Source organism: Pseudorasbora parva, chromosome 15 (genome assembly GCF_024679245.1).
Source record: "Pseudorasbora parva isolate DD20220531a chromosome 15, ASM2467924v1, whole genome shotgun sequence".
Taxonomy (NCBI): Eukaryota; Metazoa; Chordata; class Actinopteri; order Cypriniformes; family Gobionidae; genus Pseudorasbora; species Pseudorasbora parva.
Window position 1 is genome coordinate 2509317 of NC_090186.1, and position 19581 is coordinate 2528897.

Below are 19581 nucleotides of genomic sequence, written 5' to 3' on the forward strand. Positions count from 1 at the left end.
AATCAGAAATAAGATTATTTTTCTCACCCCATTGGCACACTGCAAAAAAATGCATTTCTTACTTAGTATTTTTGTCTTGTTTCTAGTCTAAATAATCTGCCAGTGGGGTGAGAAAAATAATGTTGTTTTAAGATTATTTTTCTGACCCCATTGGCAGATTATTTAGCTTATTTTACATAAAAACTCTTCATTTTGACGACATTTTTTTAATTGAGTTATTTTTTCCCAAAACAAAAAAATACTTAATTTTGCCTGTTTTAAGCAAAAACTCTCTTCATTTTGATTTTATTTTTAACAGTACAAGAAAAAATATCTTATGTCGTTTTACTTACAGCTCTGGAAAAACTTGAGAGACCCTTTAACATTGAGAAATCCACGTTAAGTGGTCTCTTATTTTTTTCCAGAGCTGTATATAGTAAATGCATCTTGATTTAAGATTATTTAGACTAGAAACAAGACAAAATGACTAAGTAAGAAGAGCATTTTTTGCAGTGTAACTAAAAATAATCCCCCTCATGCATCCCTGAATATGATGTGTTGGCTGTCTCCAGATCAGCTACAGCAGCGTGCATTCCTTCGACCCGTCGGTGCCTCTGCTGAGGCCGCCTGTGCTGGTTTCGCTGCCCTGGAACAGCTCCAGACACAACTTCACACAGCTCCATCCAGGAACCACCTACCAGTTCCTGATCCGGGCCAGCACCAGCAAGGGCTACGGACCCCCGACCACACTCAACGTCACCACCAACATATCAGGTGTGTGACTGAATTCATGTGGTGTTTGTCCAAATCCATCCGGTCTTCTGAATGGACCATTAAGTCAACAGTAGAATTCATTCTGTTATGACTGAGAGTATCTGTTTGGTATGGAAAGAGAAGGCAGAACACTATGATTTTGTTGAGTTTGAGTTGTTTCCTAATGGCAATGAAATCATGCAAAAAATGCTCTTCTTATTTAGTATTTTTTTCTTGTTTCTAGTCCAAATATCAAAAAATTCTTAAAGCTGCAGTCCGTAACTTTTTGCACTCTAGTGTAGGGGTGACCCCTAATAGTCGAAGATTCGATGCATCGATATGCAGGACCGGATTCGACCACTGATCTCATGGTCGAATCTTCGCGCGTGTTATGAAACGAGGATCATACCATTTTGGCAATATGGGTGTGCTCAATATTAGTGTTATAAAGACGTGTCGCGACGCTGAGCGATCGCCCCTTTAAGGGCACTGAGCTTCGCACCGGACGCGCTGCGCCTTTAAAATTCGAACACATACACCGACAGCGGCATTCGACACCTGTCCGCGGCGATTAAATGTATATTTCCCTTAAATCGTGAAAGTACATACTGATTTCACCCTGTGCTACAAGATACACTCATCGTGCAGCTCTTCTGTCAGAAGTCGATTCAAAACTGAGCTCACGTGCATTTAATGTTCACGTCTGCCTGGTGTGAGATAATTACCGGAGACACAGCGCTGAGCTTGAGTCCGGTGTCCGACACCCTTTAGGCACAATCGGCTTAAGAACGCGCATATAAACGCACTCAAAGTGTTCTTTTCCTCTCTTGGCAGGTATTTTTTTAGGTTTATTTATCAAAATGTTCTTTTATATATTTGTGTGATGTTCTGTGTTTCGATCGCGGCTTTTAAATGTTATTAAATGAGAGAATGGTTCATTTACGAATGTGTAGTGTAGCCTAGTTTTGATCACTTTATTAATAGTGGTGGCTGTGTGCCGTGTGTAAAGTAAAATAAAAATAGTCTTAGCCTCCTGCTGACTAGTGTCCTGCCCTTCCAAACCCGTTTATACCGTTTATTTTTTTACGGTCTATGGTTTACACACACACAGATTCGACTATCGGTCGACCATAGAGAGATTAGAAAATTCTGATTCGAATGTGTAAATCCTTAGTCGGGGACACCCCTACTCTAGTGGTTAATAAACAGAACTTCATGCGTTGCAGCCGGATCTACTTCTCTCTGTTTATGTCTATGGCGGATCACGCAGGAACTGTGTTCCTTCGCAGCGGTGCCGACCAGTCTGGCCTGAAATAGTCCCAATATAAACACTTATTATAAGTGGACCATAATGATTCAGGGTAAGACAAAAACACGGTTTGGAAAATAGATTCACGCTGTACATTCTCATTATATAGTTTTTGTAAATCTTGAACACAAAAAAAGTTACGGACAGCAGCTTTAAATCAAGATGCATTTACTAGATAAATAAAACGACATATGTTATTTTTTCTTGGTTTCTTAGTTTTTGCTTAAAACAGGCAAAATGATCTGCCAATGGGGTGAGAAAAATAATCTTATTTCTGTTTGGGACGGAAACAAGAAACAAGATTTCAATCAGAAATAAGATTATTTTTCTCACCCCATTGGCAGATCATTTTGCCTGTTTTAAGCAAAAACTCACTTCATTTAGATTTTCTTTTCAACAAAACAAGAAAACATATCTGATGTCATTTTACTGATCTAGTAAAAGCATCTTGATTTAAGAATATTTAGATATTTGGACTGGAAACAAGACAAAATTAATGTGTTAGAAGAACATTTTTTGCAGTGTACTTGCAAACACTCTAATATTCAAAAGTTTGGGGTCAGTGAGATTTTTCAATGCATTTATTTTAACACAAAAAAGTGAAAATATAATGTAAAACAGCTGTTTTCTATGTGGATATATAGTAGTGTAATTTATTCATTGACTGAATCTTCATCAGTCTTCTGTCACATGATCCTCCAGAAATCATTCTGACTCATTTATTTTTCAGAATTCTAAAGAACAAATAGAATATTTTGTACGATTATAAATGTCTTTACTTTAATGCGTCCTTGTTGAATAAAAGTATGAACTATTTCCATCTTTCTGGCCCAAACTTTGGAGCATGCTGTATGTGGATGTTTTGCTTGTAATCAGTATTTTTTAATAACTTTTGACCCGTTCACCAAAGTCAGCTCATTTGTGCTTTACTAATTGAGATAGAAATAATGTGTTCTGTAAAGATGAATGAGCCCTTCTTTGTCTGTTTGTTTTCATTTGCATCTGCTTCTGAAAGGATGTTGAATTATGGGCTGTAATCAGCTGAGCTGGATGTAAAAGCTCTTCCTGTGTTTTGCTAATGAGCGTAACCTCATCTCGTCCCCTCAGGCTTTCTGCCGCTCTTCAGATGTCATACAGCCACGATCAGGGGAAATATGATTTCCTAGCGTTTCAGAAATCCATCACTTTAGATTTGTTGAGAGGGAGAGAAGTGTAGGTGGAGCTAACAAAACATGAGGGAAGAAAAACCTGCCTTTTGAAAAGGAAGAGGAAGACAAATTTAATTACTCATGCAGAGTGAAGTGTGTGTGTGTGTGTGTGTGTGTGTGTGTGTGTGTGTGTGTGTGTGTGTGTGTGTGTGCATGAGTGTGTTTTATGTGTGTGTGTGTGTGTGTGTGTGTGTGTGTGTGTGTGTGTGTGTGTGTGTGTGCATGAGTGTGTTTTGTGTGCGTGTGTGTGTGCACGCGTAGGTGTGTGTGAGTGAGTGAGTGAGTGAGTGAGTGAGTGAGTGAGTGAGTGAGTGAGTGAGTGTGTGTGTGTGTGTGTGTGTGTGTGTGTGTGTGTGTGTGTGTGTGTGTGTGTGTGTGTGTGAGTCAGTGAGTGAGTGTGTGTGTGAGTCAGTGAGTGAGTGAGTGAGTGAGTGAGTGAGTGAGTGAGTGTGTGAGTCAGTGAGTGTGTGTGTGAGTGAGTGAGTGAGTGAGTGAGTGAGTGAGTGAGTGAGTGAGTGAGTGAGTGAGTGAGTGAGTGAGTGAGTGAGTGAGTGTGTGAGTGTGTGAGTCAGTGAGTGAGTGAGTGTGTGTGTGAGTCAGTGAGTCAGTGAGTCAGTGAGTGAGTGAGTGAGTGTGTGAGTGAGTGAGTGAGTGAGTGAGTGAGTGAGTGTGTGAGTGAGTGAGTGTGTAAGTAAGTGAGTGAGTGAGTGAGTGAGTGAGTGAGTGAGTGAGTGAGTGAGTGAGTGAGTGAGTGAGTGAGTGAGTGAGTGAGTGAGCGAGTGAGCGAGTGAGCGAGTGAGTGTGTATGTGAGTGAGTGAGTGAGTGAGTGAGTGAGTGAGTGAGTGAGTGAGTGAGTGAGTGAGTGAGTGAGTGAGTGAGTGAGCGAGTGAGCGAGTGAGCGAGTGAGTGTGTATGTGAGTGAGTGAGTGAGTGAGTGAGTGAGTGAGTGAGTGAGTGAGTGAGTGAGTGAGTGAGTGAGTGAGTGAGTGAGTGAGTGAGCGAGTGAGCGAGTGAGCGAGTGAGTGTGTATGTGAGTGAGTGAGTGAGTGTGTGAGTGAGTGTGTGAGTGAGTGAGTGAGTGAGTGAGCGAGTGAGCGAGTGAGCGAGTGAGCGAGTGAGTGTGTATGTGAGTGAGCGAGTGAGCGAGTGTGTGAGTGAGTGAGTGTGTGAGTGTGTGAGTGAGCGAGTGAGCGAGTGAGTGAGTGTGTATGTGAGTGAGTGAGTGTGTGAGTGAGTGTGTGAGTGTGTAAGTGAGTGAGTGAGTGAGTGAGTGAGTGAGTGAGTGAGTGAGTGAGTGAGTGAGTGAGTGAGTGAGTGAGTGAGTGAGTGCGAGTGGGTGAGTGAGTGCGAGTGAGTGAGTGAGTGCGAGCGAGCGTGTGTGTGTGTGAGCGAGCGAGCGAGCGTGTGAGTGAGTGTGTGTGTGAGCGAGCGAGCGCGTGAGTGAGTGAGTGTGTGCATAAGTGTGTTTTGTGTGTGCGTGTGTGTGTGTGTGTGAGAGTCTGTGTGTGCGTGCGTGTGTGTTAATTTCAACATTTACTAATACATGATTAACATTAAAAGATGTATCTGTTAATATTATTTCATAGACTTGAGCTAAAATGTATTTAGTTGTAACAGTGTTACTGTATTGCTGGTCAGTTTCCTCATGTATTCTATGGTTGGTGTAAGTGTGTGTTTTGTGCAGTATTAAGTTTAAGCAGTTTGGGATTCTCGTTTTTTTTTTCATGCAAACAGTGACTTGTTTTTCAGCGACTCGGAAATGTGAACAGCTTGTAGAGTTCAGGATTGAGTTTCAGTGAAGCTTCGCCAACACACACCTGTATTAATGGGAGACTGTTGACACATCTCTCTGTCTCTGCAGCTCCGACTCTAGAGGAGTATGATGGGTCTGAGGCGTCCCTGAACGAGACGGCCACCACCATCACCGTCCTGCTGAAACCTGCCCAGGCTAAAGGAGCTCCCATCAGGTGTGTGTGTGTGTGTGTGTGTGTGTGTGTGTGTGTGTGTGTGTGTGTGTGTGTGTGTGTGTGTTGCTCCTAAATTCACTGCCTATGTTTCTCAGCTCTATGTCTCTTTCAGCTCTTCTGTATTCCTCTCACACACTTCCTCTCTGTATCTCAGTAACTCTGTTATCAATGTGACGTACTCACTCCTACAGACACACTCGGATGGAAGACGAGGAGAAACTTATTTACGGAAATTCAGAAAATGCAGAAAAAGACCAGTGGCAAAGTGAAGGGAAATACGGATGCTATTAGAGCTATTAGAGTGTTTAATGTGACGTTTTTATGTCAAATGATTTAACTCCGTAATGCCCGACATAATAGTGAGACAAGAATATGCAAATATGCCATTTGCTGCAGATGCTGATATTTATATGAAAAATGTGATGTAATTCGGATGATTGTAATGTAAATCAATGAGATCTTACATTAATGCATTTAAATATCAACATCTGCCAGTAATATGTCATAGTAAGATGACATTTAAATGCTTAGTTTTATGATCAAATCTAAAAAAAATTTTAAACATATAATGAAATGCAATACAAATAAACCTTCCTCAAAAGCCTGAAGATCATATTTAACACTTCTAATAAAGGATGGATAATCAAGTAAACCTGTCAGTCCAGCTGAAATATTACTAACAATATCAAAGTTATTCTTGTGTTTGCTTGTTAAAATCTGACAGCAGTAAGACACGAGCTGAAGGAGGACGCTTGGACAATTATACCAGAAGACTTTTACTTGGTAAAAGAGACTAAACTATCAATCAGAGACAGAAGAACTGCAGGAGATCATGTCCTGATCATGAGGATCATTTAGAGGCTAAGACATTTGCATATGCAATATGATAAAGTAGGCTTTAGGGATAAACATGTAAACGTTGGTGAATGATTGATTTTGTCAGCAAGTAGAAAAACAGAATCGGCATCTCAAAACAAAAGAAATTATATTTTGTGTGTGCATTTTGAGATGATTGTTAAAGGGTTAGTTCACCCAAAAATGAGATTTATGAAAAGCGTATGTACGGTATACTGTCCCTTTCCAGAAAGACCAGAAAGGAATAAAAACATCATCAAAGTAGTCCATATGAGACATCAGTTGGATAGTAAGAATCTCTTGAAGAGGTCCAAAAATAACAAAAACTACGACTTTATTCAGCATTGTTCAGCAATCCTCAAACAAAGATTCAAACGGTTATGAATCAGTGTATTGATTAATGATTCAGATTGTGTCAAACTGCTGAAATCACGAGACATTGGCGATTCGAATCATGAATCAATAACGCTGATTCATAACCATTTGAATCTTTGTTTGAGGATTGCTGAACAATGCTGAATAAAGTCGTAGTTTTTGTTATTTTTGGACCCAAATGTATTTTGGATGCTTCAAGAGACTCTAATTAACCCACTGATGTCTCATATGGACTACTGTGATGATGTTTTTATTCCCTTTCTGGACATGGACAGTATAGTGTGCATACACTTGCATACGCTCTCGAACTAAATATAAAATATCTTAAACTGTGTGTGAAGATGAACGGAGGTCTTACGGGTGTGGAGCGACATTAGGGCGAGGAGTTAATGACATAATTTTAAATTTTGGGTGAACTAACCCTTTAATGCTCTTGTGGTTGTGAGAGTTGAAAGCTGGAGGTTTTGGTGTAGATGTAAATTAAGTCATGTTCTGTCCGTCATCCACAGCTCCTATCAGATCGTGGTGAAGGAGATCAATCCGCACCGAGCCCGTCGGGAGGCTGGAGGCGGGGAGTGTTACCGCGAGCCCGTGTCCTATCACAACGCTGCCAGCGCCGGACTGCCGTATTATTTCGCGGCTGAGCTCCCGCCCAGGAATCTCCCAGAACCGCTGCCATTCACGGTGGGAGACAACAAGACGTACCTCGGCTACTGGAACGCTCCCCTCGCACCCCGCAAAAACTACAACATCTACTTTCAGGCGGTCAGCAGCGTGGAGAAGGTCAGCCGATGACAGATGAACACACACACACACACCCCTCATGTCAACACAGTCGCTACAGAACTGTCCTGTCCTTGAGCAAAATCCTATTCGTGTTGCTTCAGGCCCTTTTATTGTTGATTAATAACCTGTGACTGTTAAAGGTTTGGTTGATTATGATTTGACTAGTGTAACTTTAGTGAGTGTGTAGTGTCTCTATTTGAGCAGAAACAACATCTGCAAAGTTACGACGCTCAAAGCAAAGGGAGATATTTTCTTCTACAGAAATCTCTCTTTAAGGACTACAACAAACGGCTGGTCAGGACTACAACCAGTTAGTGACATCACTACCCTTCACATTTGCATAACCCCGCCCCCGGGAACATGTGGAGCAGAAGAAGAGTTGCTGTAGTCGAGCACATTTAGGAGTCACTCGAGCTGTCGTCTGTCTTTCTCATTTATTGAGACAGTACGAACACAAATGCAATAGCACGTCATAAAGCGAGATGACAGCATCAGTTATAACCGTAATTAAACTAAACTATCCCTGTTCTCTCTGCATCAGCAGATATTATAACCGTAATTAAACTAAACTATCCCTGTTCTCTCTCTTCATCAGCTGATATTATAACCGTAATTAAACTAAACTATCCCTGTTCTCTCTTCATCGGCAGATATTATAACCGTAATTAAACTAAACTATCCCTGTTCTCTCTTCATCAGCAGATATTATAACCGTAATTAAACTAAACTATCCCTGTTCTCTCTTCATCGGCAGATATTATAACCGTAATTAAACTAAACTATCCCTGTTCTCTCTTCATCAGCAGATATTATAACCGTAATTAAACTAAACTATCCCTGTTCTCTCGTCATCAGCAGATATTATAACCGTAATTAAACTAAACTATCCCTGTTCTCTCTTCATCAGCAGATATTATAACCGTAATTAAACTAAACTATCCCTGTTCTCTCTTCATCTGCAGATATTATAACCGTAATTAAACTAAACTATCCCTGTTCTCTCTTCATCAGCAGATATTATAACCGTAATTAAACTAAACTATCCCTGTTCTCTCTTCATCAGCAGATATTATAACCGTAATTAAACTAAACTATCCCTGTTCTCTCTTCATCAGCAGATATTATAACCGTAATTAAACTAAACTATCCCTGTTCTCTCTTCATCTGCAGATATTATAACCGTAATTAAACTAAACTATCCCTGTTCTCTCTTCATCAGCAGATATTATAACCGTAATTAAACTAAACTATCCCTGTTCTCTCTTCATCGGCAGATATTATAACCGTAATTAAACTAAACTATCCCTGTTCTCTCTTCATCGGCAGATATTATAACCGTAATTAAACTAAACTATCCCTGTTCTCTCTTCATCAGCAGATATTATAACCGTAATTAAACTAAACTATCCCTGTTCTCTCTTCATCGGCAGATATTATAACCGTAATTAAACTAAACTATCCCTGTTCTCTCGTCATCAGCAGATATTATAACCGTAATTAAACTAAACTATCCCTGTTCTCTCTCCATCGGCAGATATTATAACCGTAATTAAACTAAACTATCCCTGTTCTCTCTTCATCAGCAGATATTATAACCGTAATTAAACTAAACTATCCCTGTTCTCTTCATCAGCAGATATTATAACCGTAATTAAACTAAACTATCCCTGTTCTCTCTTCATCGGCAGATATTATAACCGTAATTAAACTAAACTAAAAATTAAAGCTGCATCAATGAAGTGTCCAGCATGCCACACTTAGTTTTTTCTGGTAAATTAAGTGCTTCATCCGGGTATATTAATGAGATAAAAATACCAGTCATTCTACTCTATATGTTTTGCAGATTTGTCATTCTGCTCTGCTATTAATGGAGAAGTAACTGAATTGTTGTTTCTGTTTTTCAGGAAAGTAAAACGCAGTGTTTGAAACTGGCATTTAAAGGTAAGCCCTGTGGATTGAGAGCATGCGTCTACTGTAGGATCTAATCTCTCTTTCTGTCTTTGATGTTATGATGTAAGAACGTGTTAAAGTCTGACAGCCGTCTGAAGTCTCTGAGCTTTCAGCAGCGTTATAGGAAAGCCATGTTAGTGGGACAGTGTTTGATTATATAGACAGACTATAGATTGACATTAATAATGCTCAACTGAGACACTCACACTGATGAAGATAAATCAGCTCATCCCTAGGATCCCTATTAGGATCCTTTGGAAGGGAATGTTATCTGTAGTCGCTCGTCTCTCATCGTCATCTCACTAACACTCCAGTGGGTGGGGCTAGAGCTGTGATGATGAAGTGGGCGGGGCCAGCGTTGTGATGATGAAGTGGGCCGGGCCAGAGTTGTGATGATAAAGTAGGCGTTGATCTTCTTCTGCAGAGACGTCTTTCTAAGCATACTGCAAATACATTTACACATTACATACTTAATATAAATACCCTGCAATTGAACTGTTGGTATACTAAACTGATTTACTTAAAGTCTGCTAAATTGGAGTAATTTTGTACTGAATAAACTTAAGGTATCCAGACATAGTGCTGAGCTCCAACTAAAGATATATTTAAGTGTATTTGATTGTGCCAAAGAAGAACTCTTGCAAGTATACTTAAGGTAAACTTTAAATATCTTGCATTTAAAGACTCTGATATTATACAGAGATTACACTTTTCCTACTAATACTGATATTAAGACTTAATATTAAGAAGTGTGCAGTGTGCAAATAAAGAAGTACTCCAAATAAAGTTGAATTATAATATTTATATAAATTAATCTCAAGTGGTATGTCAGTAAATATGTTAACGTATTTGTATTATGATATATATATATATATATATATATATATATATATATATATATATATATATATATATATATATATATATATATATATATATATATTTATATTGTGGAGTTGTGATTTTGTTTATATTATATTAGTTGCTTTATGATTGGAGCTCAATCACAAATGCCTATTGAACTTGTAGTTTTGATGTACATATTTTAACAGCATTTTCTGCATGAAGTGATACACACGAGTATAAACTGTCTGGTGCGGTAATGACAGTACAGAAAGCACCTTCGGTCATATCTCGTCTGAGTTATTGCGCATTATTTCCTCCTCTGGCTCTTCATTAATTGTTTTTCAGCAGGAAATCGAATGATAAAAGTCTGCCCGAGGCTCCGAGCGCTCCCAGAACGGATTAGATATAGCCCACGTCATGTGTTGTTTAGCAACAAAAATACATTTTTGTTTTTAACCGTGGAATTTTATCTCCAAAATGGACGTAATCCAATTTCCATTGAATTGCTCCCAGTGTTTTTTCTCTGCGATCAGACTCATGAGAGCTGACAGAAACAGAAGTGTCCTGGCAGGGGGCAAAATTTCATGTCTGAACCAATACAGGCCTGCATCTAAAACCACACCGCGCCGCACATTAATCACCTTTAACCCAAGTGTCAAAACCCATCGTGAGACCACCGTCAGCCTTTGCTTTTCCTCCGTGCGAGCATGATGGACGTGAACCGTTTCTTGTGCAGAGTTATAATAATAATAATACATTTGATTTATATTGCACTTTACATTTGGAAGAAATCTCAAAGTGCTGCAGTTAAGATCATTTAAAAAGGGTAAAATAATAATAGATTTAATAGTTAAAAGTCATAAGTTCTCCTAAAAAAAGTTGTTTCCCACTGGAGACAGACGTGAGACACAGTGAAAACAAACGGTTAACGGGATCTAAATTAGCTGGTTTTGTTCAAGTCAAAAAACATTATTTATTATCCCTGAATCCGCCTGAATACACTGATCTGTCAGATAGATATAGCTCTTTAAGGCAACCGTTGAAAGATACCATTATTTACAGTGAGAGACTAACCCGTCATTAAAATAATGAGCTAGTGATTTTAGAATAGTTAGATCATTTCACACACACATTTTAGTATTGTCCATACATGTGGTTCGGAAATAAAGTAACACATTTCATGTATAGTGGCGAGTGATAGTTTGTGAACTCCTGGTAATATCTATGAAAATGTGAATAAGTTTAACAAAATAAGAGGATTATACAAAATGCATGTTATGTTTTATTTAGTGCTGTCCTGAATAAGATATTTTACATAAAAGGTGTTAACGTATAGAGATCACAAGACAAAAACAGCTGCAATTATAAAAATGACCCCGTTCAAAATGAACCCTTGATTCTTAATCGTGTGTGTGTGTGTGTGTGTGTGTGTGTGTGTGTGTGTGTGTGTGTGTGTGTGTGTGTGTGTGTGTGTGTGTGTGTGTGTGTGTGTGTGTGTGTGTGTGTGTGTGTGTGTGTGTGTGTGTGTGTGTGTGTGTGTGTGTGTGTGTGTGTGTGTGTGTGTTTGTGTCGTTCCCTGATGGTGTGTGTGTGTTTTGTGATGGTTGTTCTTGAGTCTCTTGTTTGTCCTGAGCAGTTAAACTGACAAAAAAAAATCAGAAAAATCCTAAAATTCTTCAAATCTGCAGAATGTTAAACAGAATAGTCCAATAACGTCCTATATATTTGAATTTGTTCCATTATATTTTCCGGGAGTTATTGAAAGAAATTTAATTTTTGGGTGAACTAACCCTTTAAGAGCCGGGTGGGGGGACCTTTGCAATTTAAAGATCAAGGTAAATTGTACTTAATTTGTCTTCCGGGAAACATGCAAGTATCTTCAGATGCTTCTGAAGGGCAGCACTACATGAAAAAAATGTTATATTTAAACAAAAAAAGAAAAATGTGGACGACATCATCCTGCGCAAAACTGTTCACCCCGGCTCTAAATGCGTTGTGTTTCCTTCTGGAGCGTCAGTGAGTGTTTCAACCTTTTTTAATAGTTATGTTTGAGTCCTTCAATCGTCCTCAGGATCACACACTCACTGCTGGAAAGAGCTCAAATATGCTGGAAAACCTGCTTAATTGTTATTGACAGATATATGTGTGTGTTAGTGTTGTAAAAAGTATCAACCGCGATACCAAATCGGTACTGAAATGTTAGAAATGTGACGCTTTGAGCGTTTTTTGAGCGTTATCGTAAACTCCTCTGACTGGCCATTGTGCTCACGCGCTCAACAAATGTGTCTGTGATTGGCTACTACGATCAGCGCTTCACAAACATGTAGTAAATATACATCAATGAAGCTTTTCACAGAACGCTTACACAGATAAACAGAGCGTTTGAATGCAGGCCCATCCGATGAGCGCATGAGCACAATGAACAGTCAGAGGTGTTTACGGTTACAGCTCAACCGCGCTCAAAGCGTCACATTTCTAACACTGCAAAAAAATGCTCTTCTTCCTCAGTATTTGTGTCTTGTTTCTTGTCCAAATATCTAAAAATTCTTAAAACAAGAAGTATTTACTAGACAAGCAAAAGTAATTGTCTTGTTTTGGGGAAAAATGACTCAAAATGAAGAGAGTTTTTGCTTAAAATAAGATAAATAATCTTAATTCAAACATCTAAACAGAAAACAAGATTATTTTTCTTACCCCATTGGCAGGTTATTTATCTTATTTTAAGCAAAAACTGAAAACAAGACAATAATTTTTACTTGTCTAGTTAATGTTTCTTAATGTAAGATTTTTTTGATATTTTGACTAAAGACAAAAATACCAAGTAAGAAATGCATTTTTTTGCAATGTGGTGCATTAGGGCAGCACTGCGTCTCGGCCGTTTGGCCCCAGGCTGCTCACTCGCCCAAATGTGCGGAAGAGCCGTGTGACCGCGCCTTTGGTTTTGTCTGAGTGTTATTGTTGGGTAAAATAATCTGCCCCAAAGATCCAGAGGCAGGAGAGTACAGCTGATGGCTTTATTTAAGAGGCCCATGTCAGCAGGTCATTGCCTTATCACTCTTAAAAGCTTATAGTAGAGCTTCAGGACACAGCGAAGATCCATTTACTTCTGCTGCCCAGACAGCTCGCACAATGCGGCATTTACAGGCAGAGCCGAGAGTGGAGTCGGCATCAGGAGTGCCGTAAATGTCATACGCAGCGTGTTGGAGTTTGGATCAATAGCCGTAGATGCCGTAATGATAGTTGTGCTGTTATATCGGTGTGCGAGAGGTATTTCAGTCGGCTGTGATGTATTTCTGACAGGGTTATAGACCCGACGCTCCACTGCAGTGCCCTGACACAATAGAGGAAGCTCCGGCCTCACACCACATGAACTCATGCTAGCTTCTGTAGTGATCAAGACATCTCAGAATGACATGCCATATTAAATATCCTCCAGCACTGCAACAAATGCTCTTCTTACTTAGTAATTTTATCTTGTTTCTAGTCTAAATATCTAAAAAAGAAAAATGACATAAGATATTTTTTCTTGTTTTGTTGAAAATAAAATCTAAATGAAGTGAGTTTTTGCTTAAAACAGGCAAAATGATCTGCCAATGGGGTGAGGAAAATAATCTTGATTCTGATTGAAATCTTGTTTCCGTCCCAAACAGAAATAAGATTATTTTATGTGTCTATGTTCTCGGCATGACCCAAGGAATCTATTAAGACTATTAAGTTATGTACATTTATTATAATTGGCTAAATTAATCAAAATATTCGTTGTATTCCAAATTCCCGAAAACTTTTTGAAGAACCGTTAGGACATAATGCCGAAGACACATACAAAGTTTCGTAACGATACGCCAATATACGTAAAATATAGCATTTTTGGACAATTCAAAATGGCCGACACCCAAAATGGCAGATATGGGTAAATTGGGTATCGTTTGACTCGTCATGAGGCACCATACCTAAAGCGACCATTTTAACCAAAGTGTTAAGTTATAAGTAAAAATAGCAATTTTTTCATATCTCCGGACCACCAGGTGGCACTGCGCCGAAACTGTGCAGGTACCCTCAGGGTCATGGTTGTCATAACACACCAAGTTTGGTCAGAATACACTAAATTGTTGTGGAGATACAGCCTCATGTTTATTTTGGCAGGCACTTTGTTGAATTCATTTAAGTGTTATTTGAGAACAGTTTGACGAATCATGACTTTTTGTCAGCATGGTGTGTAGATGATCTGCTAGCAATTGCCTAGGAGGAGTTCGGAAAAGTAGATTTTTTTTCTGGAAAGTTTCAAATGAATTTTGTCTCTAGCACTTCCAGATCAAAAGTTATTAGCATAAACATGAGTGCAACTTTGGACAGTTGGTGGTGCTAGAGGGATTGAGTTAGAGACTCTAGATTTGCTATTGGGATAGCTCAGACTGTCCTCTATTAGTGTGCCAAATTTCACAACTTTCCTGCAAGAGCTTCTATGGGCTGCCATAGACTCGAATGAAAAAGAAGGACGCAAATGATTACAATAGCTGCTTGGCCCCTAAAAATAATGAAGTGCTTTACGTGTGCTTTAGGATGCTAGTCAACACATCACATGTATTGCACTTCTTTAAAGCACAAGATTATTAAAACATAATGAGAGCACATTTAATTTAACATTATTATAAGTGCTCTTTTTTAAAGTGTTATAAGTGCACTTAAGTGGCTTTTTTAAAATTGATATATTAGTTTCTGTGCGTATATTTAAAAAAATATGTATACTTTCAATATTTGCAGTTGCAAATTTAACACACCAGAACAAGAGACATAAAATACAATTTGTAGTTGTCCTTATTTGAGATGTGTGTGTTTGCAGGCTCTCTGACGCAGTGTGTACTCCAGTATATCGTGATTTCAGTGGTGTGTGCAGCGCTCGTGAATCACCCAGAGGCCTTACATTCGGTTTAGCTCGACATGGCATCGTTCACACTCTGTTCTTTAGGCTGTGCTCGGAGGCAACGTCTTCGCTTTGAACTGCTTCCTACATTTATTTTTAGAGCAGACTCATTTCTGTGTTTTGCATAATGTATTCGTGCCAGGTAATAATATTAGTGTTCAACAATGGAATGATACTGTGGTTGTCTGCCAATGTTTGGAGAAACATATCCGACAGTCATTTTCATCCCGTTCTGTTATGTTTTGGCAGCGAGAGACGAGATCGCACTGCAAACGAATGTTTGTGAAACGTCCAGGCATTTAAAGGGAGCTGTTGTGGTCAGGAGACTTTCATGATGTTTGAGTTGCAGAGGCACAGCCTCAATTTGAGTCATTTTGGCATCGTGCCTCAATTTTGTTGCTGCGGAAATACGAAAACGGTTTTGTCTATCGACACGAAATCCATAATGGTTTGTCAGCACAATCTGAAGATGATGCGATTCGATTTCGGTGAAAATCGGACAGACAGTCCAGGAGGAGTTCAAAAAGTATGTTTTTAAAGAAAAGCAAAATGGGGGACAGCAAGTTTGGCCAAACATGGCAAAATTGGTATCTATGTTCTCGGCATGACCCAAGGAATCCATTAAGACCAGATTCACTATAATAGGTTCATTTAATCAAAAGTTATATGCATATTTGGAAATATTTGTTATATATATTCAACAATCTGTTTGTGAAACCTCCAAGCATTTAAACGGAGATGCTATGGCCAGAAGACTTTCATAATGCTTGAATGTAGAAGTTATAATGTGGCATCTTAGTAAGAAAAACCGGACCCACTTTATATTAGGTGGCCTTAACTACTATGTACTAACATTGTAATGAATCATTTGATACAATACACTTATTGTGTACATACATGTTTTTACATTGTACTTGTTGACACTCCCCTTACACCTAACTTTACCCTTAAACTGACCCACACCACCACACCTGACCCTAACTCTACCCTTAAACTGACCCACACCACCACACCTGACCCTAACTCTACCCTTAAACTGACCCACACCACCACACCTGACCCTAACTCTACCCTTAAACTGACCCACACCACCACACCTGACCCTAACTCTACCCTTAAACTGACCCACACCACCACACCTGTCCCTAACTCTACCCTTAAACTGACCCACACCACCACACCTGTCCCTAACTCTACCCTTAAACTGACCCACACCACCACACCTGTCCCTAACTCTACCCTTAAACTGACCCACACCACCACACCTGTCCCTAACTCTACCCTTAAACTGACCCACACCACCACACCTGACCCTAACTCTACCCTTAAACTGACCCACACCACCACACCTGACCCTAACTCTACCCTTAAACTGACCCACACCACCACACCTGACCCTAACTCTACCCTTAAACTGACCCACACCACCACACCTGACCCTAACTCTACCCTTAAACTGACCCACACCACCACACCTGACCCTAACTCTACCCTTAAACTGATCCACACCACCACACCTGTCCCTAACTCTACCCTTAAACTGACCCACACCACCACACCTGACCCTAACTCTACCCTTAAACTGACCCACACCACCACACCTGACCCTAACTCTACCCTTAAACTGACCCACACCACCACGCCTGACCCTAACTCTACCCTTAAACTGACCCACACCACCACACCTGTCCCTAACTCTACCCTTAAACTGACCCACACCACCACACCTGACCCTAACTCTACCCTTAAACTGACCCACACCACCACACCTGACCCTAACTCTACCCTTAAACTGATCCACACCACCACACCTGTCCCTAACTCTACCCTTAAACTGACCCACACCACCACACCTGACCCTAACTCTACCCTTAAACTGACCCACACCACCACGCCTGACCCTAACTCTACCCTTAAACTGACCCACACCACCACACCTGACCCTAACTCTACCCTTAAACTGACCAACACCACCACACCTGTCCCTAACTCTACCCTTAAACTGACCCACACCACCACACCTGACCCTAACTCTACCCTTAAACTGACCCACACCACCACACCTGACCCTAACTCTACCCTTAAACTGACCCACACCACCACACCTGACCCTAACTCTACCCTTAAACTGACCCACACCACCACACCTGACCCTAACTCTACCCTTAAACTGATCCACACCACCACACCTGTCCCTAACTCTACCCTTAAACTGACCCACACCACCACACCTGACCCTAACTCTACCCTTAAACTGACCCACACCACCACACCTGACCCTAACTCTACCCTTAAACTGACCCACACCACCACACCTGACCCTAACTCTACCCTTAAACTGACCCACACCACCACACCTGTCCCTAACTCTACCCTTAAACTGACCAACACCACCACACCTGTCCCTAACTCTACCCTTAAACTGACCCACACCACCACACCTGACCCTAACTCTACCCTTAAACTGACCCACACCACCACACCTGACCCTAACTCTACCCTTAAACTGACCCACACCACCACACCTGTCCCTAACTCTACCCTTAAACTGACCCACACCACCACACCTGACCCTAACTCTACCCTTAAACTGACCCACACCACCACACCTGACCCTAACTCTTCCCTTAAACTGACCCACACCACCACACCTGACCCTGACTCTACCCTTAAACTGACCCACACCACCACACCTGTCCCTCACTCTACCCTTAAACTGACCCACACCACCACACCTGACCCTAACTCTACCCTTAAACTGACCCACACCACCACACCTGACCCTAACTCTACCCTTAAACTGACCCACACCACCACACCTGACCCTAACTCTACCCTTAAACTGACCCACACCACCACACCTGTCCCTAACTCTACCCTTAAACTGACCCACACCACCACACCTGTCCCTAACTCTACCCTTAAACTGACCCACACCACCACACCTGACCCTAACTCTACCCTTAAACTGACCCACACCACCACACCTGTCCCTAACTCTACCCTTAAACTGACCCACACCACCACACCTGTCCCTAACTCTACCCTTAAACTGACCCACACCACCACACCTGACCCTAACTCTACCCTTAAACTGACCCACACCACCACACCTGACCCTAACTCTACCCTTAAACTGACCCACACCACCACACCTGTCCCTAACTCTACCCTTAAACTGACCCACACCACCACACCTGACCCTAACTCTACCCTTAAACTGACCCACACCACCACACCTGACCCTAACTCTACCCTTAAACTGACCCACACCACCACACCTGACCCTAACTCTTCCCTTAAACTGACCCACACCACCACACCTGACCCTAACTCTACCCTTAAACTGACCCACACCACCACACCTGACCCTAACTCTACCCTTAAACTGACCCACACCACCACACCTGACCCTAACTCTACCCTTAAACTGACCCACACCACCACACCTGTCCCTAACTCTACCCTTAAACTGACCCACACCACCACACCTGTCCCTAACTCTACCCTTAAACTGACCCACACCACCACACCTGACCCTAACTCTACCCTTAAACTGACCCACACCACCACACCTGACCCTAACTCTACCCTTAAACTGACCCACACCACCACACCTGACCCTAACTCTACCCTTAAACTGACCCACACCACCACACCTGACCCTAACTCTACCCTTAAACTGACCCACACCACCACACCTGACCCTAACTCTACCCTTAAACTGACCCACACCACCACGCCTGACCCTAACTCTACCCTTAAACTGACCCACACCACCACACCTGACCCTAACTCTACCCTTAAACTGACCCACACCACCACACCTGTCCCTAACTCTACCCTTAAACTGACCCACACCACCACACCTGTCCCTAACTCTACCCTTAAACTGACCCACACCACCACACCTGTCCCTAACTCTACCCTTAAACTGACCCACACCACCACACCTGTCCCTAACTCTACCCTTAAACTGACCCACACCACCACACCTGACCCTAACTCTACCCTTAAACTGACCCACACCACCACACCTGTCCCTAACTCTACCCTTAAACTGACCCACACCACCACACCTGACCCTAACCCTACCCTTAAACTGACCCACACCACCACACCTGACCCTAACTCTACCCTTAAACTGACCCACACCACCACACCTGTCCCTAACTCTACCCTTAAACTGACCCACACCACCACACCTGTCCCTAACTCTACCCTTAAACTGACCCACACCACCACACCTGTCCCTAACTCTACCCTTAAACTGACCCACACCACCACACCTGACCCTAACTCTACCCTTAAACTGACCCACATCACCACACCTGACCCTAACTCTACCCTTAAACTGACCCACACCACCACACCTGTCCCTAACTCTACCCTTAAACTGACCCACACCACCACACCTGACCCTAACTCTACCCTTAAACTGACCCACACCACCACACCTGACCCTAACTCTACCCTTAAACTGACCCACACCACCACACCTGACCCTAACTCTACCCTTAAACTGACCCACACCACCACACCTGACCCTAACTCTACCCTTAAACTGACCCACACCACCACACCTGTCCCTATATTATAATATAATATATTATATTGCATTTTATCATTTT

The 19581-nt window shown here is 41.4% G+C and overlaps 1 protein-coding gene across 20 annotated transcripts in view; it reads left to right on the top strand.

Annotated features, from left to right (window-relative positions):
- ptprk (protein tyrosine phosphatase receptor type K) overlaps positions 1 to 19581 on the top strand; it is a 278449-nt gene that overhangs the window by 205121 nt on the left and 53747 nt on the right. For all 20 annotated transcript variants that reach the window (XM_067416690.1, XM_067416688.1, XM_067416697.1 and 17 more), the window contains 4 exons: positions 552 to 753; positions 5112 to 5217; positions 6957 to 7230; positions 9138 to 9174. In XM_067416690.1, coding sequence (XP_067272791.1) covers positions 552 to 753; positions 5112 to 5217; positions 6957 to 7230; positions 9138 to 9174 — 619 coding nt within the window. The remainder of the gene's footprint in view (positions 1 to 551; positions 754 to 5111; positions 5218 to 6956; positions 7231 to 9137; positions 9175 to 19581) is intronic.